At 39.5% G+C, this 25,388-nt stretch overlaps 2 protein-coding genes across 2 annotated transcripts; both read right to left on the reverse strand.

Annotated features, from left to right (window-relative positions):
• Positions 1–1,089: 1,089 nt before the first annotated feature.
• LOC116254528 (probable E3 ubiquitin-protein ligase RHC2A) lies at positions 1,090–3,164 on the reverse strand. Its single transcript, XM_031629971.2, has one exon. The coding sequence runs from the start codon at positions 2,703–2,705 to the stop codon at positions 1,512–1,514; it is 1,194 nt and encodes a 397-aa protein (XP_031485831.1). The 5' UTR covers positions 2,706–3,164; the 3' UTR covers positions 1,090–1,511.
• Positions 3,165–12,331: 9,167 nt separating this feature from the next.
• Positions 12,332–18,589, reverse strand: LOC116254364 (glycerol-3-phosphate acyltransferase 5-like). The gene is made up of 2 exons (XM_031629741.2): positions 17,799–18,589; positions 12,332–13,486 (listed from the first exon to the last, which is right to left on the reverse strand). The coding sequence occupies exons 1-2, from the start codon at positions 18,372–18,374 to the stop codon at positions 12,497–12,499; spliced, it is 1,566 nt and encodes a 521-aa protein (XP_031485601.1). The 5' UTR covers positions 18,375–18,589; the 3' UTR covers positions 12,332–12,496.
• Positions 18,590–25,388: the final 6,799 nt, after the last annotated feature.

A 25,388-nucleotide genomic window follows, 5' to 3' on the forward strand; every position in this document is an offset into this window, starting at 1 on the left:
TCTGGGTGACCTCCACCTGTTTACGGTTGGTCATCGAGTATAATGATGGATAGATAGAATGCAGCTTAATGCTGATATCCTATTGTCAGATGCAGGTTTCAGGACACAAGCTATACGAAATTTTGTTTGCTATTATCAGCATTTATCAGAAGTAGGTTTTTAGGCCACAAGCAAAAGAACTTTTGCTGGCTACCATCAGCATGTATCAGAAGCAGGTCATAAAATATTAAAATTTTGTTAGCTACTGTCAGCATGTATCAGAAAGCAACAGCATGCACACCTCAGGCAAAGCCTGTTCATGGTATTTACTCTCTAGGACTTGGAGTCGCTTCTTCATTGTAAATATCTATTCAAGGAATGCACCCAAGAAACACTTGGTCCCCTAGTTTTATGGCCCAAGTTCAAGTCCCTCTCATGGGCTTAATGAAGGAAAACTGCAGAAATGAGATCCCGCAGTTAAATGTTGTTCAAGCTGAACAGTGAAGCCTAGCAACTTGAGCAGGTAATATCCGCAGTAAGAACAGTGTTCAACTGTTTGTCGTCTTACTTTTCGAGGACTTGGTCCTCGGGCAAGGTCCGCAACCAAAAAGGGGTAGGAGATAGATTCATACATGGCGCCAACTGAAATTAATGAGGGACAACGGAAATTAATACAGGATGGGTCAGCTGCGTGGCCTTGCCTCCCTCCTTGGCATGATCCCAATAGCTAAGATTCAATGAACGCAATGCATATGCTAAAAGGCGCAGCCTGCGGCATGCATGCTGCCCGCTCCCTCTTCTCTAGTCCTTTTCATACACAACGCATGTGCCGTGTCTCGCGTTACTACCTGCTAGCATGGGGGCCCTTTGGACCCAAAAACCACGAGGCAGATGCCGCTCTAGGTTTTCTGGTTTTTCTCTCCCAACCACACGAGAAAAAGAGAGAGAGATCCGTGTGGCGTGGAAAGAACGCAATTTTTCTCAAGCTTATCGCCTAAGAAAGATCCAAGTTGGGTCTACCGGCCAAAAGAGAACAACCACCATCCGCACCGAAACACAGAGGAACTTAAGAGAAGATTTGGAAAAGCATGCTCAAAGAGCATGTAAAAATTAATGAATGATTAGCCATGTAATTTTTTGCAAAAGAACATGGTACAAGAGAGGGCCTGTAATCATACACAGAGACGCTTAATCACAGCCAAAATTACCTTTTCCTTCTCTGCCAGGAAAAGGAAAGAACCATCCTTGCTGCTTCTCCTCTTTCGCTTCAAGAATTTCGCGTTTAGCATAACTGCTCATCTGTTATAATTTAGGTTATCCCATACTCCATCTGCACCATGCTTGTATATTTACAGTCCGTGGACAAAAGATTATGCATATACTAGTAATGGCTCTTACAATTCTCAACAAATAAAAGAAGATCAAATATCTAGACTTACTACCTTCAACCACATAACCACCATGTTCATCACCATTGCCACCATCGTTACCACCATCGACTATGAAGGAAGTCTTTCCATTCTCTATTGACCCTACCACCTTGAAGCGCCATTGCCATATTCGAACGCCCATGCCCCTCGCTGCCTTGAGGGCCTCGAGAATACCGAATTCTGCGACCGATTGCGGTCCCTCCGGCTTGAACTACCAGATTCCGAACTTGGTGATCGCGACGAAGAAGAAGAAGGGGAAGATCGGAGCCTGCCGAAGAAGGAGAAGAAGTTTCTGATGGCACGTCCAATCCCAGTGTTCGGCCTCGTCCTGCTCCTTCGTGCAGTAACCCACGGTATCCGCCTTGGGGCGGCACCTGAATTAAAATCCCCATCCATTTCCGTGTATACCATCGGAAGCTCATGCTCCCCAGCACGCCGGCTGCCAGAAAACCTACCCACAGCGAATCCACCACCTGGGAGCCTCCAAATCGTCAATCCCACCGTGTCCTCCTCCTCCGGGGCATCGCTGGTCCCAAGGGCGCTCCTTACGGGCGTCTGAGCATCCGTCGGCAGCTCGTGACGGCAAACAGGACAAGAATTGCGCAGGGAGAGCCATGGGAGGATGCAATCTGCGTGGTAGATATGCTTGCATGGCATCTCCCGAGCCTCTGAGTCGAGCTCAAACGGATCCTTGCAGACAGCACAGTGAGAATCTGTAGTGATGTGGCTAGCAACGATCTTGATCGTGGGCATCGACTCCACCGCGCTCTTGGAAGCAGGCGGGTGCTCGCACCGGCCGACGCCGTTCGCCTCAATCTGAGCAAGCTGGTCCAGAAGGCGATCGAACCCCGAACCCATCAGAAAATCCGACATGCTTGCAGGGAGAGGGCGCAGCCCGGATCCCGCGCCGTCGTCGTAATAAAGCTCGAAACTGCCCCTCTCTGCTGCGGGGACCGTGGCGCCCTCTGCGGCTTCAGCTGGGCCGCGGAGGACGATCACTGGATTAAAAGGCGACCTCTCCCTGCCGCTTCTGTTCCTCCTCCTAAAGCCCGAACCCCGATCCGGATTCCCCGGGGACGATCGTCCAGGCGACCCAGATGCACTACTGGTACCGCTGCCTGGGCGACCGCCGAGCATGTACATCGCGGCGGGAGGCAATCGGCGCCTCCGGCCAGGACTGTCGACTTCCTCAACGAACCCTCCATCACAGTCCGGGCAGATAACGTTCTCCCTGTTCTCCACCCTAACAAATCGGTTGCATCGGTAGCACCAGTACGAGGGGTTCGGGGAAGACATCTAAAGCCCCTCTTTTCGTCTCAAAAACCACTAGATCTCTCCCAACGACAACCACCAGACTCAAGAAACCCCCAAAAATGGGACTTTCGGAGAAGAAAACCCGCCCCAGAAGCAAGAACCCAAGCGATCGAACAAAATCCCCCAAACAAAACCCTTACCAGAAAGCAAGCAACCCAAAATTGCTAAAATTACCAGAAATCTCCAAAATCGAAACCCCTGTGCTCCTGTAAACCCTGAAATTTCAGTCAATCACCACACCATCTCCACGAATTCACCAGAACCGGAGATGAAACACGAACGGCGCTCTCCCCCAGAGAGAGAGAGAGAGAAAAGGGCCTTAGGACAGGGACGAGAAAAGGGGATCTGTTTATGAAGACAAAAGCAAGGAGGAGATGGAGGAGGAGGAGAAGAAAAGGCGCGATCTCTCTCTCTACAAGGAGAGTGGGGAGGGTGGAGGAAGCTTCAAACGGCGAAGACGCGTGCGCGACTTTAGCGCGTCGAACGACGCCCTTTTCCCCCCGCACTTTCTGAACCAAGCCGTGTGTTACAGATGACGGAAAATCTACGTGTCTTAATCTGGTTGGCCCTCATGGCCGAAAAAGAAAAATGGCTTAACGGCGGCTAGCCGAGCCGGTTGGGAGTTTCGAACTGCACGCCGATCTCGCTGGGTCTCCTCGGCGAGGAGACGTGACGGGAGGTGAGCTTTGACTTTTCGTACTGACGATCCTGCCCCTGTTCTGCTTTTCGATCTTTCTTTACCCCCTTCATCTTTTCTGATTTTCTCCAGAAGGGTCCCCATCTTTCTATCGTTTAACATAAACGAACTTTTCTATAGACATTTTGCAAAATAGCACCCCTGGCCTTCTTATAAGGATTCTGTCTGTCATTCAGGTACCCCTCCCTCTATTGGAGAGATGACAATCATTGAAGCACCATTTTGTAAAATAGGCTGAATTCCGGCGCTGAAAACGATGCTCGAAAAAGCCGAATATTCCTCTTGAATATATTAAAAAGAGTAATTTTTGTTATATAATATAATAATTCACTCAAGTTGTGCATTGGCACCGCCGCATATCATGGGACAAGATCCAAGCGCAACTGAACAATTTGGATCCGGACCCTCTTTTAAAAAATGGTGTCTTTACCCGACAGCATCAATGGATCCAGCGTATAAATATTGTACCCTGTGTTCTCTTGTTGTTGCCTGTTGGCAATGGCTTTTGTAAGGTACGGCATCCAATTCCAGTCCTGTATCTCTCGACCCGGATCCGACAGTTTTTAGTTTCTTGTTATTTGGATGGAATCGGCCGAAGGGTGAGCATCCGGTCGGACCGCACCTGATAATCCTCGGTGAACACAGTAACAATGTTTAATATATTTTTAATATTTTTTATATATAAGTGTAATATTTTGTTATGATTTTTAACATTTATATATTAAAAATATATATTTTATAATTTAATCAAGCAATGCCTGAGCTAGGCTCGGGCTTGGGTTTTGAGTGTGAGGTCGAACCAGAGTCAGGTTTTCAAGTGTCGGGCCAACCCCAACCCAGATTCTTATGGGACTAGGCCCGACGCCCACGCGACTTTGACAACATTGATCGACTCATTTGGAGCTTTCACTTCCGGTAAGGTGGAGTGAAAGTATTACCAGTGTAGCGGGAATCAGTTCAGGAGGCGTTTGATTGCTTTGGACTTAAAATTTATAAAAATTTTGTGCATCTTGCATGTCCAAATTTTGTGTGTCTTCTCTAGTGACACAAGATGGTACAATTATTGACAACCTAACCTCTACTTCATAAGGTATACATAGTTGCGGGCAAACACAAGAAAAGGTGTCGCTAAAGTCAGAGCCAATCAAAATGTTTCGTGACCAAATATCTCATGGATCCGCAATTTCGCGATTCAAACACGCCCTTATAGAAGCTATTGTGGTAGAAGACCTTATGTTACAGTGTAGCTTTAGAAATCAGGTTGCAGTCTTGTATATTGTTCTTACGATTTAAACTTAATTAAATGGTTGAAAAATTATTCTGTTATTATTTTATTATATATCAGCAGACACTCTCAGTGGCAGGGGGGAAAATCACTTGCTATTTTTCCCAAACGAAAATATCATGCAGTTCAATGAATTTATATCAAAGTATTAAGCACGTCTTTGCATTCAGGCCAAAAGTTTTGTTCCTCGGTTGAAATTTTTCGCAATCTCTGTTTCTCTCCTGAAAATGGTTCATGGGTCTATTATCGTAATTTTGGTAAAAAGCTTAAAAGAAAAAACTGAAACCACTAAACTCGGCGAGCGACATACAAAATCGCCGATTCAAAGGAGAGCGGTCGGTCCGTCCGCTTTGATTTTTATTTTATTATTTTATTTATTAATTATTCCCAAAGCTGACCGAGGGAATCTCAACGAGGGCGTGGCCACATGAGTCATTATAATTTTTTTTTCCAAAAAAAATAATTAAATAAAGTTGAGGAAAAGATAAAAAAGCTTGATGAGGAGACGCCCAAAAAGCAGATGCCCACGTTCCCCTGCTTTCCACTGCCTTTACCAACAACGTCCATTGTCAATCTCTGAATTAAAAAAAAAAAAGGAAAAGTTTTCTTTTTCTTTTTTTTTCTTTTTCGTAAAGGCAAAAGGCTTGAGGTTCCACTTTTTTTCTCATAATTTCCAATCGGTTTGAAATTTGTGAAAAATCGATAATAAAAAAAAAACATATCAAGGGTTTCTTGTTCTTTGCGAAAAGGGTGAAGGAATGCCAATTTATTGAGAACTATAAAAAAAAAAAGAGTTCCAAAGATGATGGGCATCAGCCTCCATATTAATAACAAATGACGGTCAGCTTCTCTAAATTCTCATAATTTTATCTCTAAATTTTTACGGGCCGAATGGGGTCGGGCCAGGTTGACCTGGGCCTCGCCCAGCGGTGGCCCGGGCCGACGCCAAGTTGAAGTTGCACTTTATTATCTTAGAAAATGCAAATCTCAACCTTTTAAACATTTCCATAACTTTGGTAAAAAAAAAAGATGCATGCGGTCACGAAGAGTGCTGGTTAACCGCTTCGAGTCTGTGGTTGGTTGGTGTTTGCACCTCGCCCCGTCTTGGGGGCATCGATGCCAATCAGTAAAATGTTTTAAATTGTGTTTTGAAGAAAATTTTCAAGAAAAATGGATCCATGGTTCGACTGCTTTATATCTATGATATGTTTCAGAATATTGAGATCAAATTTGTTAGCTTAAAACCTTGTAGAGGCCCCCTTAGAGATTGAGCAAAAAATGGCCCTTCAAACGGAAATATCCTTAAAATCCCTCATATTATAGTTAATTTCAGGGCAGTGGAGGTAAGAATGATGTGATTCAATAATGACTCCAAACAAACAAAAGTCATTTTCTAAGTAATTGGGAAAGAAGAGGAAAAGGTGGCGATGAACAAAAGAGGGTCAGCACGCTGAAAAGATGCTTTCCACGCAATTTCCTCCTAACTTATGCACATGCACACGTTTGCAATATATTGCCGCATATTTTATTTTTGACCGCAGACATAATTTTCATTGATTTTTCAGTTTCAATGCTGGGTAAACGAAAGGGTTGCACGTGGGTTTTTTTGAAAAACTTTATAATTTCTTTGGTAACGGAACCCCAAACCTTCATACAAATAATAAATCACAGCTCAACGTTTTTAAAAGTTAATAAATGAGCAAGCTAATAGAATCCTATGTTGACATAATAAAAATGCTCAAGTAAAAAAGTTACTTTCATTGGCAAGGGTCATTTTATTGCAAAGATTAATGCTTTCAGTTTCTATAATTCTTGTTAGTCATCTTACAAACCAAGTAAAATTACAAGATAAAGGCCTCTCAACCTCAAAAATTAGTCTAACTGGGTCTGTATAATATAAGGCAACATATATATATATATATATATATATATATATATATATATATATATATATATATATATATATAGTTTTTAAAGTTACCCTGTCGTACTCGTATCTGTACCCATACCCAGGGGCGGACAAAGGGGTGGTCGCTTGGGCCATGGCTCGGGTGAGCGCAGGAAAAAAAATTTATATTGAAAAAATAATTTTTTTTTAGTTTGGCCCTATCTGTCGCTTCTCCTAGCCGGACCTGCAGACAGTTTGGCCCGCCCCTAAAAAAAATCCTGGCTCTGCCACCCATACTTATGCCAAATGTGGAGTGATTTAAAGAATGAAAGCAACCATTTTGGACAAAAGGCCATTATCAACAGAACCAATTAAATGTTGTACAATTATTATTATTTACTCTTGATTTTTAGCATCTATTTTTGCCATATTTTCTACATTTTTTTAACTGCGATTAAAATTAAAAAAATAAGTCCTCTCTCTTTCTCTCTCATCATAAAAGTCACTATGAATCAATCTGGATCAGACCATTTGAATCAATCCAGCTTTCCAAATTTGAACAACTAACGTTTGGTAATTCAATAGAGACACATGGCACATTTTCATAAGCTAAATAAATTTGATCTGATCTACAAAGTATTCTAATGTCGATTCCATTCAACTAATTCTTTTTGCCGGTCGACCGACTTTAATAACATTGCATTAATATTCAAATCTTAGACTTACGAGGCCTAGAAGATCAGATCCAATTATGTACTGCTCAAATAAAATTGAAAAGCTTACCTAATTTCTTAAGTCCCCCTGTTGAAGGGCCCTCTTTGTTATTCTTATCATGTTCTTCTAGAACAAGAGATTAGCAGTTTTCTCTAAATTTGCGTCATCAAATATAAAAAATGATAGAAAGAAATCTGCATCCATATGCACACTTGTTAAACAAAGGACCCCAATCTTCTTGGCCATAAACAATAAACAAAAGATTAGATTTGAATCGGAAGTACTCTTAACCATATTCGTTTTTCAGACTCAAAATTAATGAAAAAAAAAAAAAACTATTTATGAATCCGGAATCCAATTTCACAATCTGATAAAATCCGATTTGATTTCCTAATCAGAAATTAATTTTTTTTTCACATCCATTTTTTTTTCTTTTCAAAACAGTTTGGTCGGAAATTCAATTTCAAACACATATTTTGTCATTTTTACTTGAACCAACAATGGACAAGTTTGACGTTCACGAGACGTTCTTGGACTAGGGCGAATTCTCATGACCGCATACTCGTATAGATTGTTTGAAGGTAGATTCATGGAATACTGATTTCTGAATCTGCTCTAAAAATGGAGTAGGTTAATCCAACTATATGTAACCATTCCATTAGCCAAACAACCTTTTATCATATGTTTGACATGAAGAACCCAGTAACTGTTCACATTCTAATAGAGAACAAAACTAAAATTCTGACATGTAAAACTTATCTTTCATAATCTTGGGGGGCCATGGCCCCTGCTAACCCCTTGCCTCCGTCTCTGACAGACACTTGACACCGGAAAATGAACCTGGCCGCTGCTCCTTGTGCTAGTTCAGTGAGATCAGGCCATTCTCCGGCCAATTTCTGCCTACAAATTGAAGCTGATTACAATCTGAACGCGATCTGGTACACGTTCCAAAACTCTCAAACTTTTTGGCTCAGTTACGCATGGCGACCCTGGCTACTTGGCTCATTCAACAGCTCTACAGCCAGTGGCGTAGCTACATGGTGGCTGATGTGGGCAGTTGCCTACACCAGCTTCACAAAATTAGTTTAATATATATGTTAATGTTTTGATATATTTGATTGTTATACATATAAATGCTAAAAAAAAATTAAACTTATTGAATGGATGCCCCCACCAAAAAAAATTTGTGGTTCCGCTAGTGCCTACAGTCAACCTAAATTTTCGGGTTTTCTAGCTAAACTCTATTTAACTGCCACTAATTTAACAATCTGAAAAATCAAGCTTGAGTCCTACATAATTGTACTTAGAAGTGGCATCACACATAATAATTTTTTTTTTAAGTTCTTTGACCCCAAACATAGGTTGTATGTTTAGCCCCGTCCCAAAAGCCCAAGCGTAGATGCACAGGGGAGGCTTTGGCCCCCTTTTAAATTTTAAAAACTTCAAAAAATTAGATTAACGTATATAAAAATTTTGAAAAAATATATTTCGGCTCCTGTTAAAATTTTGAAATTATACTTCAACCCCGGCAACAAAAAGTTTGTGACTCTGCCCTTGATGAAAAGGCCCCAGCATGTTTGAAAGCAAACATATGACCTGGTGATCTCCTGCCGTCTAGAATGTAACAAAACCTAATTAAAATGTTCTTCACGGATTAATTTCGTAGTGGTAGAAAATTAGGTTTATTCTTGCCCCCATGGTGCTCCTTCGACCGTGGACAGTGATAATTGTGGCTTCAACAAGATCATGTCATCAACATATATATATATATATATATATATATATATATATATATATATATATATATATATATATATGTCATCCCATACGTGTACTTCCGCAAGTTGTCTTGTACTATTGATATTTTTTTAAGAATACAAGAACAAAAGCTTAAGATTTTAATATGTGTTGATTGCATTTCACAATTCATATGCCCAAAAAGCTCCCGTTGTGAATTTCAAATCTGCATAAAATTTGGTTCACGTAAACAAAAGCTCGTATATATCAGCTATCTAATTAGAAAAATTGAATGGTGACTCTTAACTTTCTAAATTCACTCAACAACCTAATTATAACCATTCAATAGATGGTTAATCAATAGATGGTTAAGAGAAAAAAAATGTGATGACTACTTTTGTCTATAGTATCTGTTTCTACTTTTTTTCTTCATGTTTTTCTTTCAACCATATTATATGAACATTTGATTAGGTGGCTAAATTACTTTAGATAGTCAGAATCATCATTCATTTATATATATATATATAAACTTTAGTAGGAGGAATTTCTTTTGTTATTGATTTTAAAATGTTCATAATACTCTTCAAAAGAAAAAAAAAACTTCAATTGAGAGGCATTTCAATCTCTTAAAAATACACTTTGATTTCTATTTTTTTAATTTAATCTCTATAATTGGATTTTTTTTAAAAAATCAACAACTTAAACAATTCATATCAAATATGACACATGAGGATCTAGTAATTACCTGACATGTATATATATATATTATATCTATATATACATGTGTATATGGATATATAAGGCTTAAGTATATAAAAGTTTTATATTGCTTAATGTTGTCAAATGGGTAAAAAAAAAAAAAGAAAATCATGACTGCTAATACGACCTCATTACTAAACATACCACGACACCATTTTATATTATATTGCTTACTGTAGTCAATGCTATGGCTTTTAAATAATGCGTGGTGGTGTTGACATTGTGAAAGCATTATTACATATCAGTCGGAAGCGTGGCAGTCTTGACATCATTGATGACTAAAATATTGTTGTACATCTGAATGCTAATAAATTGAAGGTTTATACTTGTTCGAAATAAATCATTATATATATATATATAGTTAGTTGAAGCCCGCGGCTCACATTCAAAGGCATTCCTTTGATTGAATAGTTGATCTGGTCGTCATATACACGAAGCATTTTGAAATATTTCCGTAGAGGGGGCCAAGTTTTGCAATATATCAGCCAAGATCTATATAAATTGATAGTACTAGAGAGAGAGAGAGAGCGAGAGTGAGATCTATGTTGAGTTTTGAAATTAGATTTTTTTTTGGCAAGAAATGAAGAGAGAGATAAAAAGCCGACAACATGAGAATTCATTATCAAATGAGATAAAGCAGGAGAGCACTTAGACATTTCACTTTGAGTACTGGACCTTGGAGGAATTCCTCCTGTGAATTATGATTTTTTACCGAAGGGGTGGATCGAGCAGAGAATTGATCTGGAACGAAACACTTCGTCTATGGGCATTGTAGAAAAGATTGAATATGACGATACTCGGATTGCTCTAGTAGGATGGGCGACGAGTAGTCACAAAGAAAACAGAAGAGAAAGAAAGAGAGAGTGCTTTTGTAAAATAAAATGAATATGATCCTGTGGAGCAGTTAGAACGGCGCGCCTAGGCCGTGGCCCCACCCCAGCTAACTTTACATTAAAAAAATTTGAAAATTTTAGTTGCCTAATACATTTTTTAGATTTTGATTTAGTTTGGCCCTACTCGAATAAGTTCGTTGGACCGTTTAGCCTGCCCCTGAAAGCTCCGCTCTCGTTCAAAGGCAAAGACATTAATGACTTTGATGTTTGATGAAATTAGTAAAACCTCTATTAAGAAGTAAAAAAATAATATTTTCGGAGAGGCTAAGTCGGAATAGTAAAAAATAATTGTAATATTTTAAGTTCAACCTCCTATATGTGAGTGAGTGCATAGCATATAGATGACGGACCATATCCGTACTCCATGGGTGGAAAACCAAAGGCTTGTTGTCCTTTTAACTCCAATATAAATAGGTGAGCCAAGGTAGCATTACTCAGGAGCAGTGAGATTATAGATATCAGATATGGAAGGAGGGAAGGGAAGAAGCGGCGGCAGTGCGGCGGTGCCGATCATGATCATGGTGTTGCTTGTAGGGGCAATGGTCATGCCTGTTGCAGAGGCTCAATGCGAGAACGGGCCCTGCTGCGGTCCACTGGGTGACGACCGCGTGAACTGCACCACGATAAACCCCACCTTCTGCTGCAGCCAATATGGCTACTGTGGCAGTGGCCCTGCGTATTGCAGCTGAGCTTTTTTATAAGACGGTCTTGTCGCTATGAATAAAGCGGCTTCGGTCCGATACTCCTTATACTTAAATAAAGCACTGTACGCACCGTCTTAACTTGTATGGTGATGTTGTAGTGTCTTATTATCTATATGTGAAAAGCTCATAATGAGACGTTATATATGTGGCTTGTGATAGCAATGTTGTGTCCTTCTTCCACTGGCTTTAATTCAAGGAAATTTTAAAGTGAAATATATGTCATGGATCGATTCATTTGCATTAAAAGATATGCTTTTGAAGGCTGTATTGGGATTGGAGCCCCTGCAAGTACCTTGCCTACCCATTTTATTATATATATATATATATTGCTTAATATTGTCAAATAGCTAAAAATTAAAAATTAATCACTGCTAATACGACCTTAAATTAAATGCATACTATAGTATAGTCAATGGCATCGCTTTTAAACGAGGGTTGGTGGTGTGGTGGTGTTGATTAAATAGTTGCACTGGCAGTCAAATACACGAAGCATTTTGAAATATTTCGTAGAGGGGCCCAAATTTTGCAAAATATATCAGCCAAACAATAACCCAAGTTTATTAATTAAGATCTATATAATTGATAGTACTAGAGAGAGAGAGACAGACGGATCTATGTTGACTTTTGAAATTAATACATATCGTTAATAACTAATTATAAAATTTAAATGTACACAATATACTCTCATAGATTTTTTGCAGCAAAAAAAATGAAGAGAGAGAAAAAAAGCCAACAACATGAGAATTCATTAACAAATGAGATGTAAAATGAGACAAAAATGGATTTGCGATCGAATAATTTGTCTTCAAGGAAATCACTCTTTATCATGTTTACATTATCATTCCCATACAATAAATAAGGGGGAGAACGAATTTGTATCAATGCAAAAATGGATTGTTTTAGTGAGCAAAGAAAAAAGTGAAAGTGCATGTTAATAAATCCAAAAACACTGGAAAGCGAACTAGTGAACTATCTTTCAAGTTGTTGTGAAGATGTTTCACTAGAAATATTCTTGTTATTACAATCCCCAAATGCAAATTGGGTTCTAATAACCAACAACAAATCAAATTACATGCATTAAGATACAAATTCTTTCTTAATCCGCAACAACTATTTCATTTTTCCAATCCTTTATGCCGCTTGGAAAAGAAAATGTTCCACACCAATGGATTTGCGCCCATAACCAGGACTTTTGCCGGACTATCTTAAGAATATGTTCCCAATATGAACTATATGACACCGATCCATCATTTCCGGCGAGAACTTGATATTTTTCCCGGCGCGTCAACATGGTGCACTTGTACCCCATGGCCGAACCCAGTATGCTCTGGGTGTAGTTTGCAACTTCGTAAGGGCTCTTTCCCCCGGCGCAAGTGAGCTTGGCCGGCAACTGATCAAGAAAGGCCACCTCGTAGGCCGGCCTCGGGTTCATCATAAAGAATATCGGATCCATCGCCTTGTACCCCCGAGCCGTGGTAGCGTGGAAGAAACCGACCCGGTAGTTAATGCCGACCGGGACGATCCGGTCGGTGAGCTCAGCAAAGAGTGCGCTGAACCTTAGTAGGTATGGTTCCCGGCATGTGGTACCTTCCGGACACACAACAAGGTCTCCTTTCTCGAGCTCATGACGGATTCGGTTCGCGTCTACTCGACGATCTCGGGTTAATCGAACGGTTGGTATGGGCGAAAGGAGCTCAGATAGACGGGATAGAGAGTACGTGACTGCAGTTAGCCTGCGTTGCAGGACTATGGCCAGTGCAAGTGGGTCCAACAGGGTCCGGTGGGTGCACACAAAGAGTACACCGTTGCCACCGGCATTGTCGCTCACCGGTGGTGGCAGGTTGCCCCGGACCGTAAGCTTGCCGCCGAGGATGGGTATGGCATAGGGGATTAGGGACATTGGTAGGCTGATCCCGACCACAATGCGTACCAGGGCGAGCAACACGCCGAGGGGGAACCAGAGGAGGATGAGAAGAGCGGTAGACGGCGTCGGCCGGGGCACAAGCCGGCCATCATGGAACACAACAGGTGGTGGCTGGAAAGGCTGGTCCGAGTGAGCTCGAGCCAAGTGTGCACAATTCTGTCCCTGTTGGCCACAAGATTCAGGTCCATATAGAAAGTGTCAGATCCAGTCAATTACTTTTGCTTCAAGTAAAAGTTATTGTATATGGTTACTATATATATACATATATATATATAAAGACTAAGGTGATTTACATATTATATGCTAACACTATCTTGATGTATTGTTAATAAGAAACTCAACAGTTTTAGAATATAAGCAATAACTTTACCTGTTGAGATGTCACATATTGGAGCAGTTTAAGAACCAAATAACATGACAGAATAACGTGATTCAAGATCATTTCTTACCAAATAAATTGACTAAAACAGATTTATAGTTTTTAAGACAATTAAAAGGATCTTATTAGTTGAACCCAGCAAAAGAAGGGTCTAGAAATTGATGGCAGGTCATGTTTTTCTTAAATGAACCTGTTTGATGTAATGAGGAAAGAGACTGAACCCATCCGTGGGTCAGTGTCTCAGTCTGTCAGCCCCTACCCACATAATGAAACCTGCTGTTAGAGAGAGAGAGAACTCTCGAGGACCTTGTGGAGAGGGACTACCCTGCAAGCCCACATGGCCGACCACGAGTCAGTCATACGGACCGCCCTCCCTCCCCTCATCTTACGGCCCCAATAAAGGCTCCCCTTGTACCGTCGCGGCCAAGACTTGGTGTACTGGTTGGAACGGATTTGGCCAGAACATGTCTGTTCCTCACACCTCCTCAACATTCGACCTTAAATATGAGGTTCATAATGCATCCCAGATCTTTATTTTCACACAGTGGTAAAATTTAGTAGTGATTGTTTACTATATGATAAAAAGAGATTTTGGATCAGCTTTCCAAGGACAGCAAACACGCCCTTAGGCGAAATTTTGAGATTTGATTATTTTGTCCACATTACTTCACATGGAGATCAGAACTTTATTGCAATATGAATATGACTCAGTCAAGCTCGCATTTAAGGCCCGAGACCGTAGTGGGTTGGATCTTACATCTGAGCAAACCCATTAAAATCTTGAAATCTAAAGGATTCAGGCGGTACAGGTACGAATTTCAAATCTAAGATACTATATAGATTTCGAATCTAAGTTACTGTTGGATCTGGACTTGTATTGGTTAACACCTCTAAACTTGCTCCCACATCCAAGAGCGATTGCAACCCCTGCCCCGCAGGTTCATGTTTTAGTTGTAGAAAAGATCAGGTCCAGATCTAATTTTGTACGCATTCTCTCTCTCTCTCTCTCTCTCACACACACACACATATATATATATATATATATATGCTCATTTTTTTTCTTTCATCTATCAATCTTAAAAAAATTAATGGTTAAGATGATTTCTTATAGATCTAACATTTAAAGGTATATAGCTAGATAAAGTTCTTGTTTCAAACTGGCTATATGAGCTTAATTTACACACCCCAAAAAAAAATTGTCAATGAAAACCAAATGTGTTCAATTTAAGTGGGCTGACTAAGCTTAAAAGTGTTGACAAATAAACTACTGTAGAATTTATTCCGGGTGAGCATAAGGTTCATTCTTACCACCCAAAACAAGGCTTAAAAGCCGCTCATTTCTAGTCTCTACGGTATGAAGCTGCGTCGACATCAGTGATGAGATGATGCACTCTAGAGCTGCACCAGCATCAATGATGACAAGGCACACCCTAGAGCTGCATCGACACCAATGACGACAGGGTGCATCCGCAACTTAAATACCGAAGTGCTAAATTGAACTAGAGACCTACGTTTTTACGGCCCTCTAACTTTATTTTAAGATGTAAGAGCATAGTAGTTATGAAAATTGAACTAGAGACCTACGTTTTTACGGGCCTCTAGCATGATCACATATGCTATAGCCTTCAAGCTAAAAGAACTCATTTCTAATATAATTTAAGTTGGATATTAATGAAATCCTGCCTTCTTGGCAATGAAACAATAACAAATTGTTCCAACATTAAGTTTATGAACAGTAAAATTACATTAATATTCACTAAGTTATTAGAAAACAAGAAAATAGATTAATATAATTTAAAATATGGTTACACTTGTGTGCGTCTGCATGCCTGACACATACAAAGAAAAGAAAGGCGTTGCAGTTGACTTTGGCAAGGAAGGGGACAAGTCCTGATGTCCCAGAACTGAGTAGGGGTACGTCCCCGAAGCGGGTACACGTTCCGCCCCAACAACAGCCACTCTCTGGGTCCAGTTCTGGTCTGGCAAGGCTAGGTCTGGTGATCCATACATGGCCCATGTGTCAATGGCTCAGCCTCAGTCTTTATTATGTTATTTTGAATTTTTTTCATGAAATACTCAATATTGATTAATAAATTTGAAACTTTTATATATAACTTTTTTTCATGAGGCATTAAATATATAACTAACCAATTTTCAATTGACAAATAAAAAAAAGAAAAAAAAAAAAGAAAGTGACCCGACTCTTGTGAGACTGACTCATATAACACCCACGAACAACCACTAAGGCCTCGTTTGATGCACCTGAAGAAAAATACACGGTAAAATTAACATTGTATGGTGGAGAATTTTTCTTGGGAAAAAAATAAACCTAAAGATATCCCACTTTTTTGTGTGGAAAATTTTTCCCATTTTAAATAAAAATGCATGGGAAATTTTTTCCAAGGCAGTAGGATAAACCGTACAAACTTTGAGCATAGTTAAAAACGATCTCGCACCCAATTTGTGGTGAGTGGGGAAACAGTTTATATTATTATTATTTTATTTTTTAAGAAATAATCAGATATAAGAAAATAGTTAAATATTCAAAAAGAAAAAAAAAAAGGAAAGGATGCTGGCTGCACCCGAACGATTCGACTTTAAGACCGTCAATAAATTAGAGGTCAGATCGAAATTGAATCGAGCACAATTAAAGTGCCTTACAAGTTTTAAATGCCACTTCTTTCTTACAACCATTCAAAGCAATTAAATAAATAAAGCCAAAAGTTCCTCTTTATGATCATTGAGAGCTATGATATTCTCCAAAAATTCACGTCTTTTCTAGTACGGACAACATAAACAGTGAAGAAACATATAAAAAAGTTGATACCAATGTGTAATCGGTTCAAACACGGGATAATTTTCAGAGAAGGTGATGTTCTTTAAAATGAGGTTTTGAACAATTTAACCCCCAACTTATCGGCAACTTATAAATTCGTTCATCTCCTATCGCCTTGCACAAATCCATTCTTGCGTAAAAAACAGACTTCGAAGTTAAAGTTTGTCGATTGAAATTAAATTTGCTTTTATGCATTTCGAAAAAACGGAATTTGCTGAGAACATGAGTCTAGTGAGGCACCAAATATGATTAAAAGAAGTGAAAATTTATTCTGAAAAATGAAAAATGTAAGATCGTAAATGGGTCGGATCTACGACAACAAAGGTACATTTTTTAGGTTATATTTCTTTTGACCATGGACATGAGATCCACGGTGATCTAAAGATCTCATATTCATATCCCATTCCAAACTCCGATCTGGTTTTTATCAATCCAAAACACATCTTTTATGCAGTCTTGGATCTAAAAGTCATCAAACACAACTTTATTTAAAGGAGCAGATAATTTATGTGTGTTTGTTTAACTGTTCCGCAGAACGACCAGACCTGGACGTCCAGTTCCCGGTGTCCCAGGAACGGGGCGAACAAAGCCGCCATTGCACACCTAAAACTAATATACTTGGAACAAATTGTTCTCAAATCGGGGCCGTAGCAGTAACACACTCTTATTCTGAAATGTTAGGAACCAAATGTTTAATTGTAATTGTACATAATAATTTGCTCAGTTCAATTGCTTTAATTATATCGAAAATCTCAATTCAACAGCTCAATAACTTGTAGCGAGTAAAATCAAATGGTCCAATTCCGAGAAGATCACGGCAGGTACATTTTAAAATGTCGGATCGATTATATAATGTTTATGAACTTGAATATGCAGATACATGTTCATCTTGCATGAAATGAAAGCTTAATGTTTGTGAGAGAAGGCAAGTATGAATTTAAAGTAAAACTAAGGTTTGCTTTTGAGAACTTCAGATCTAACTAAGATATAATTAAGATCGTGTTTGGTAGTTTTGAATTTCAGATCCGAGACTCTATAAAAAGCCTCAGTTTCTTTGATGATTTCAAACACATAAATTTTAAATCTATGCTGCTTATTAAAAATCATAGATTCAAGTTTAAAGAATTCAATCAATATTGGATCTCAAAAAAAAACAAGGTAAAGTTAAAATTTTAGCTTTAACAATGGAAGAACTAAGAAGAGACGAGAGATATGGTTGTTGTTTGAGAGCATTCGAGGTGGAAAGGAAAGGAGGCTACCTTGCATGGGGAGACCAGTAGCTGGTCGGACGGCGTACCGCCGAGCCAGACGTCGGCGCACTTGACTCGATCTTCGATGTCGCCGGCGACGGCGGGATGCACGAGGCCGGTGGCACGGCCGAAGCTGTTCACCACGATTTCCGCCCCCACCACGGCGTACGCCCGGAGGTGCTCCCTCGCGAACCACTCCACCATGACCGCCGGACACCGCGTCACCACCACCAACCTCCGGCCTCCTCCCGCGAACGCCCGCCACGCCTCCACGTCGAGGTCGTCCATGAAGAACTTCGGCAGGACGGCCCTGGAGACGAGCTCGACCTCGGAGCGGCGGAGCCCCGCCAGCGCCACGAAGGCGACCAGGCGGAGAGCGGCGCCGGGGAAGCCGAGGGCGGAGAGTGCGCGGGAGAACGGCCAGGAGAGGAGGAGGAGGGTGAAGCGGAGGAGGCCTGAGGCTTCGAAGGCCATGAGCATGAAGTAAGGGAAGGTGTCGGCGTCCCTGAGGAGGACACCCTCCAGCTCCGCCACCACTGGTTCCGACTCTAAGTTGTCATCGTCGGCTGAGGTTCTGGGCACCATTGTTTCTGCTCTCCCCCTCCTCCTTTTTCTTCTCCCTTTCTTCTCGGGGGAACAGAGAGAAAGAGAGGGAGAGAGAAGGGTACAGACTAGTTTCTAGAAAGAGAGAGCTTGTGCAGAGTGGAGACCAATTTGATCTGTGAGACAAAGAGAGAGAGAGAGAGAGAGAGAGAGGGACGGAGGTGATGCAGAGTGCAGACGAATTTGTATGAGATAGAGAGAGAGTGCAGAGTGATTTGTGGAGGGGGAGAGAAACGTGGTGCAGAGTGCGGACCAGCTTGTACAATAGGGAGGACGTTAGTACAAGAAAATTTGTGGGGTTCGGACTTGTTCAGACCGAGCTTAAGTTTTGGCTTAATTAATTGGATATGATTCATAATTGAATTTGATTCTGGGTTGGGGTTTTTACTTAATTTTTGAATATAAACTCAAGTTTGACTTACTTTAAGCTCTGACATTCACATTTACAATATAGTCAAGTGGACCTAACTTCTTCAATCCTCAAGTTCACATGCATCCGCATGCAGATGCAAATTAATTAGACTCTAAGCAGATCGGAATATATATATATATATATATATATATATATATAGAAAGAGAGAGATGAAATCTTCCCATGTGGTGTCAGGATATGATGATGACCGGAGGATATAATGCCATCAAGTGGGGATGGTTGTGTCTGAACAGTTCTTTGGCTTAGTTTGTGGAAGTGGGCATGTCCGAACCTGGTTCAGTACATGTCATGGATGTCTTCTATATTCCGGTCCTTTGCCTTTAAGGAGATCTGCATCTCGTTAATAATCATAAAAATCAAACTATGAATTAAGCTTCTACCAATCATTAGTCGGATCATTCATAACAATGCAAAGTTCGTATCATCAATGAACTTGGCTCATGAAATTCGAGCTCCAACTCTAATGCAATAACATCTTCATCAAAACGTCTAAATATACTTTTGAGGAAGGATGGAGAAGCCGGAATGAAGGGAATGATCTGCACGGTTTCCTACCTTGGTAGCTCCAATGGCTCCAAATTCTGGTCACGGTGTAAGAAGCATTAAAAAACAGAGAGAAGAAGGAAACCGAAGGAGAAGCCAAAAAGGAATGGAGCCACGTGATCCCCACTTGCTGTGGACTGTGGGTTATGACAGCCCTTTTAAATCTTACCGTCAGGCATCAACGGCATAAAATCCGGCCGGCGCAGAGCCCCACTGGTGCATGGAGCAGTCACTGTGTTTATGGCCTGCCCGCTTCTCGATACCAGCGAGTGAGAGGCAAGGCCAAGACAAGAGTGTCTACTCAATAAAGTAAAGGCCAAAGCAGGAGAGAAAAGGGACTGTGAGGGGAAGTCAGACAACTGAGAAACCAGCGTAAAAGGCCAAAAAGGTCTAAAGGAGGAGAAACGAGGGAGAAGACACTCAAGAGATAAAAGGACAGAGTAAACGCCAGAGGGGGCCGTGGATTCATTGAAAGAGATTAGAGAGAGAAAAGAATAACAAATCCCAAGGGGTCCATAGACGGAGCAGAGAGAGAGAGAACGCTTCGACCACAAGGGCCCTTCGTCCTTTCATGGCGTCCGAACCGATGCAGGGTGAAAAATTATGGAGCAGGGATGAGTTAAGCAACACGTAGCGACGTGTCAACTCAAAAGGTGGCGACTGTCTCACCGTCCGTTGCTGTCATCGTGGCCATTCCTTTAAGAAGTTGCCAGCTCCGTCGTCGAGATCCTGGCGTCCCTATCTGCCTTCCTCCCTCACCATCAATTACAGCCTTCGGCGCTTCCTCCTCCATTTCCCGCTTCTCAGTTCATCTTCTCACCTTTACTTCTTCTTTTATGAATTTCAGCCTGACAAGAATTCGAATGCTCCCTCCATTAAATGCTTGATATGTTTCAGTAGTAAATACGTTCTTTCAACGCGAATTGGTTGAATTTGTTGATCTTCAAATTATTTCAACATGAAAATTTTGTATGTTTCAGTAGTAAATTAGTATGGCCCATGAAGCTCACTATGAAACCTCAGTTTTGAAAAAACCTTGGGCCAATTGAATAGAACTAAGTATTAAGTATATACTTAATGCTTCATGCAAAAAAAAAAAAAAAAAATCTAGCTTTGTCCTTGCTAACAAAAACATTCACATTACCGAGTCATGGTGCTGACCTCGAAAAACTTTGTAGATCGTGCTCTACCTGCAGTGTCAATTAAAAAGTCCAACGTCTTTTGTACTCAATGTTTAATGGCCTTTCGTCTGTTGTTGTAGATCACTGGTCAAAATTGTATTAGAGAATTTATTTTTTTTTTGTTTTAAGTTCAACATTTAAGCAAATAATGAATCGATTCTAATTATTTTTCAAAAGTTAAAAAATGGGTGTCTCAACTCGTGAAATAAAATTTCAAATAGTTTTCTACTGATATAAAATACTAATTACAAAAATAACTTTTCTTAAAGAGTAGAAGTGTCTTTCATCAATTAAATGGGGAGGGCGTCTAGTTTCAGGCGTAGAGCCAAGGTAGGGTTCGCTTAGACCCTGACTCCACCTCAATTTGTTAAAAAAAAATTACATAGAAATTTTGAAAAATTTCACTTCTTTTATATAAAAATTTTGATAAATGATATTTCTACCTTAATCAAAATTTAAAAACTTTAATTCCATGTTCCGCTTTTGTTTAATTGAAAGAGTCATTTTTGTGATGTTATGTCCGCTTTTAAGAGTTGAGCATTAATTTGAGAATTGCTCAAAATCTATGAGTCTTTCTTTTTTTAATTTTGCCTACTTCAAGAGAAGAACAAAATGAGGGATAATTCAAAATAATTTCTCACACTCATGATAATTTGTCTTTTCTTCTATTGTTGCTTGAACAAAAGGCCGAGAAAGGTATTAGATTTGTCATAAATTTTTTATGAGGGAAATCGAATGTGAGGGCTTAGATTCTCTTGTTGGGTAGTAGATCGAGGTAACAGTTATTGGAAGGTAAAGTTATTATGCAGGTCAGATCCGTGTTTGTATTCAATTCAATGAGATACCATACGATTGGATTCAGATTGAGAATTGAATTTGGACCCAGTTTTGGAAACCAAATTCGGGCTCGACTTGCACAAGATCTGACGTTCACATGCAAATTGGTCTGATCCATATCAGATCTCAGTCAGATATGACTCGTATGCAGCTTAGATAATGAAGTTACATGCCAGAAATGAATCTTATCGGTAGTTGGATCTGAATTTCCTTACTGGCAGTTTTCAGAGGAATGGAATTCAGAGCTTCAAATCTAAAGAACCGAGCAGTTTAAAACTCGAATCTGAATCCAAACCTTCGAAATTGACATATAACTGAGCGTACAGGTACTTCCTTTCTTTAAAGGAGGAAATAAATTGACATGACATATTACTAGCCATAGACAGATCAAAAGCAGCTAATTGTCAAATCAAAAGTTAGGTACTTGGTCAGTTCACTTAGTAATATGTGGACCTACTGAAGAGAATTTATTGGTAGTATACGAATATAGAACACGAGCTAACTTAGAGATTCATTAATAACATGAACACTACGTTCCACAGACTCGTCAATTACTCAAAATTTATATGTACCAACCACAAGTATCTTAAACCATAAAATACAAAACAGACTTTCTTGCATGAACCCTAGCAATTGCCAGCTTTAGTGATATTTTAAAGGTTTTGATGCCATTTAAGAACCAAAAAAGAAAAAAACATTTTTAGTCAAACACACTCTCTCTCCCTAACTTGTGAATTTATATATAGCTATAGTGATACAGCATGGGTTCAAGTCTGAGACAGACAGTGAAGACCCAATAAAGAAATGTAAAAGCAGATCTGAAACTGCAACGCTCAAAGGTTGCCCTAAAGAGACCGTTCCAGATGCGCGCTCTTTGAAGTTTCCTGTGTGCCAATTTATGGAACAACGCGGTGGAAGCTGTGGCATCATGGCTGTCTATTGTGGGAGGCAGATGTCAGTAAAGGAACTAGGTGCACCGTGCAACCTTTTATATTTTAATTCATTTCTAACCGAATAATGTCAGAATATATATATATATATATATATATATATATATATATATATAGAGAGAGAGAGAGAAAAAAAAAAAAGAAAAGAGATACCTGATAAAATGGGAATATATAATAAAATTTGGAGACAATAGGTTTCCTAAATACAAAAACAATCCGCAAAAAAACATACCGCAAAAACAAAAGCAGGAAGAACTATACAATAGCAACCATAGGAGAGAGAGAGAGAGATTTGAGCAATGATATAATTAAAATTAAAGTGCAACCGTATATTTGGTATCCATGGTTGTGTTGGATTCAACTTTGCAAGAGTGATCAAGTTCTACATTCAACTTTCCATTTCTCTCTCTCTCTCATGCACACACAAATAAATGTCCTACCATCCAAAAAATAGAAAAACAAACGTAGAACTTGATTCCAAATTAACCCTTGGTTATTCTAACTTTTAATTGTCCGATGAAGGTCTCCTAGAAAATATTATAGATTCATATTACACTTGTAAAAAATATTATAGATTCATGTTACACTTGTTACAATGTTCAATGAATCTGCCCTATTTTTTGATATATATTCATTAGACAGTAACAATATCTTATTGTTGCCAAACAACTTCTAAGGGTGCATGCTGTAGAAAGAAAGAATGGATAATGACACGTTTTACATAGGGATGTTAATGGATGAGATTCAAATTGAATGCATTTTTTCCTATATTTGATTGATTATATTCACATATTCTGCTTCTAATTTGGATGCAGATGCAAATAAACAATACCATGACCATACCCAAATCAGACTTTTAAATCCACATCTGAATCTGTATCCTAATTTTAAATACACAATGAAATCCGAATCACATTAAGATATGTTAAGAATTGAAGAACCAAATGTATGAATTTGATTGGATGATATTTATTTAATACCAAATCTGAATCCAAATCAAATATGATGTGTCATTTCTCATTCCAAATCCGAGTCGATTTCTCAACCCAATCTTCTCCTTTTGAATATAATAAAGTGTTTGAGAGGGTTCAAGCCTGTTTGAATCATAGTCACACGTTTCGAAAATTCAAACAGCAAGGTTTTTTTTTATATAATACAACGATCTTGATAAAATAAAAAACATATGGTAATTTAAAAAAAAAGATAAATAAAATAAGTGGGAAACAAGTAACACAAACATCAAAAAAATAAGTAGATGTGGAACAAATAAAAAATATAAAATGAAAAAAAAACTTTGGCATTAAAAAAATCAAAAAATAAAAAAGGGAAAAATGTGAAAAAGCACATTAAAAACATGTTTTTTTTAATTTTAAAACACCAATTTTATTTATCGCTTTTTCTCTTTTTTGAAAAAAAACACGTCTTTTCTCACACTTAACAGTCACAGTTGATACAGGTTCCACCAGAATCTCACTTTCTCTCCATTGAGCGCTTTCCATTCAATCATATCCCTCACTGCACTCCACGATTCAATTTCTCTTCTCCACATTGGAGAGCTACCAGCATGTTGATTAACATCGGTACTTCTCTTTCACCACTAATTGTTTCACATGCGAGGACTCCCAGGTTGGCAAGCAACAACAGTATTAACTTCTTTCAAATGAAAGATAGTTTCTTTAACTCTGTGTTGGCCCTTGACCATCTGCCCAATGAAAGTGAAGCAAATGTAACTTTTGGGCTCATCTTACTGATTGTAGTAAGTCCAGAGCAGTCACAACAACAAAACATGTTTTAATGACAGCTAAAACCGTTGCTAAAAACTATGCAAACCATTGCTATAACGCTTTAGAAACGGTTTGCATCGATGCCTACAAACCAGTCCATCAGTGCCTTCTAAGAGAGAGAGCGAGAGAGATATGTTGGAGCTTTGCTAGAAATCTAGATAGCGCACAAACGAAAATGCAGAAATTCGAAAGAAGCATTCATGATTCATGTGTTTCAAATAGGGCGGAAGTAGAACCTGTAGAGACGACCGCCGACTGAATGTCGGCGGCTGTAGGAAGAACGGCTACAGTCCCCATAGAGTCGTTCCCCTGCGGAGGTAGCGGCGGCGGCGGCTGCGGCAATGAGTTTCTCTCCTCAGCCATAGCAGCCCAGTGATGGGGACAGGCAATTCACGTATGGCTAAGGGGACCGATTACCCAGACGGTAAAAACTGAATGTGTCTCACACCATCACAAGACACAAGTATTTATACTTAAGGGTCCGAAATGGATATAGACCCGTATCGACGCAGGACTATCCAGATGGGGAAATCCCAACAATCTCCCACTAGTCCAAGTCGATATCAAGGGTAAACAAAATGAATGGATCAGCCTTAAAATCCATTCCAAGGTCCCACCTTGTTGTCTTACAAAACTTCTCAACAAACAAATGAGAATACAAAATAAATAGACAACAAACTTAATGAGAATCAACAAACTGTATGTGATCACATTCATAAATGTTTGCATAATAGTGTGTTTACATTGAACTACACAAACTCATCCTCTTAACATGTTCAAAGAACATACCAGATGCTAGCGCTTTAGTAAGAGGATCAGCAACCATATCTGTAGTTTCAATGTGTTGAATACACACTAGTTGATTCTCTGTTATTTCCTTAACAACAAAATACTTAAGTTTCATATGCTTACAAGAAGTAGTACTTTTGTTGTTGTTGGAAAAAGACACTGCAGCTTCATTATCACAGTGAACCTTAAGTGGTCTATCAATGGATTCCACTATCTTGAGCTGTGAAATGAAGTTCTTTATCCAAATTGCCTGTGATGTAGTCTCATATAATGCAATGAATTTTGCTTCCATGGTGTGAGCAGCAGTCACAGTCTGCTTTTTGCTCCTCCATGAGATGACACCTCCTGATAGAAGGAAAACAAAACCAGTAGTAGACTTTCTACTATCGGTACATCCTCTAAGATCGGCATCAGAATAGCCAATCACTTCTAAATGGTTCACCTTGCGATATGTCAACATGTAATCTTTTGTCCCTTGC

This window comes from Nymphaea colorata, chromosome 5 (assembly GCF_008831285.2).
Source record: "Nymphaea colorata isolate Beijing-Zhang1983 chromosome 5, ASM883128v2, whole genome shotgun sequence".
Lineage (NCBI taxonomy): Eukaryota > Viridiplantae > Streptophyta > Magnoliopsida > Nymphaeales > Nymphaeaceae > Nymphaea > Nymphaea colorata.

Bases quoted from the DNA above. Each gene is read 5' to 3' on its own strand.
- LOC116254528 (XM_031629971.2), bottom strand. From the start codon at position 2,705: ATGTCTTCCCCGAACCCCTCGTACTGGTGCTACCGATGCAACCGATTT.
- LOC116254364 (XM_031629741.2), bottom strand. From the start codon at position 18,374: ATGGTGCCCAGAACCTCAGCCGACGATGACAACTTAGAGTCGGAACCA. The intron at 13,487-17,798 runs GTAGCCTCCTTT...TGTGGCCAACAG, and splicing joins TACTGGTCTCCCCATGCAAG to GGACAGAATTGTGCACACTT.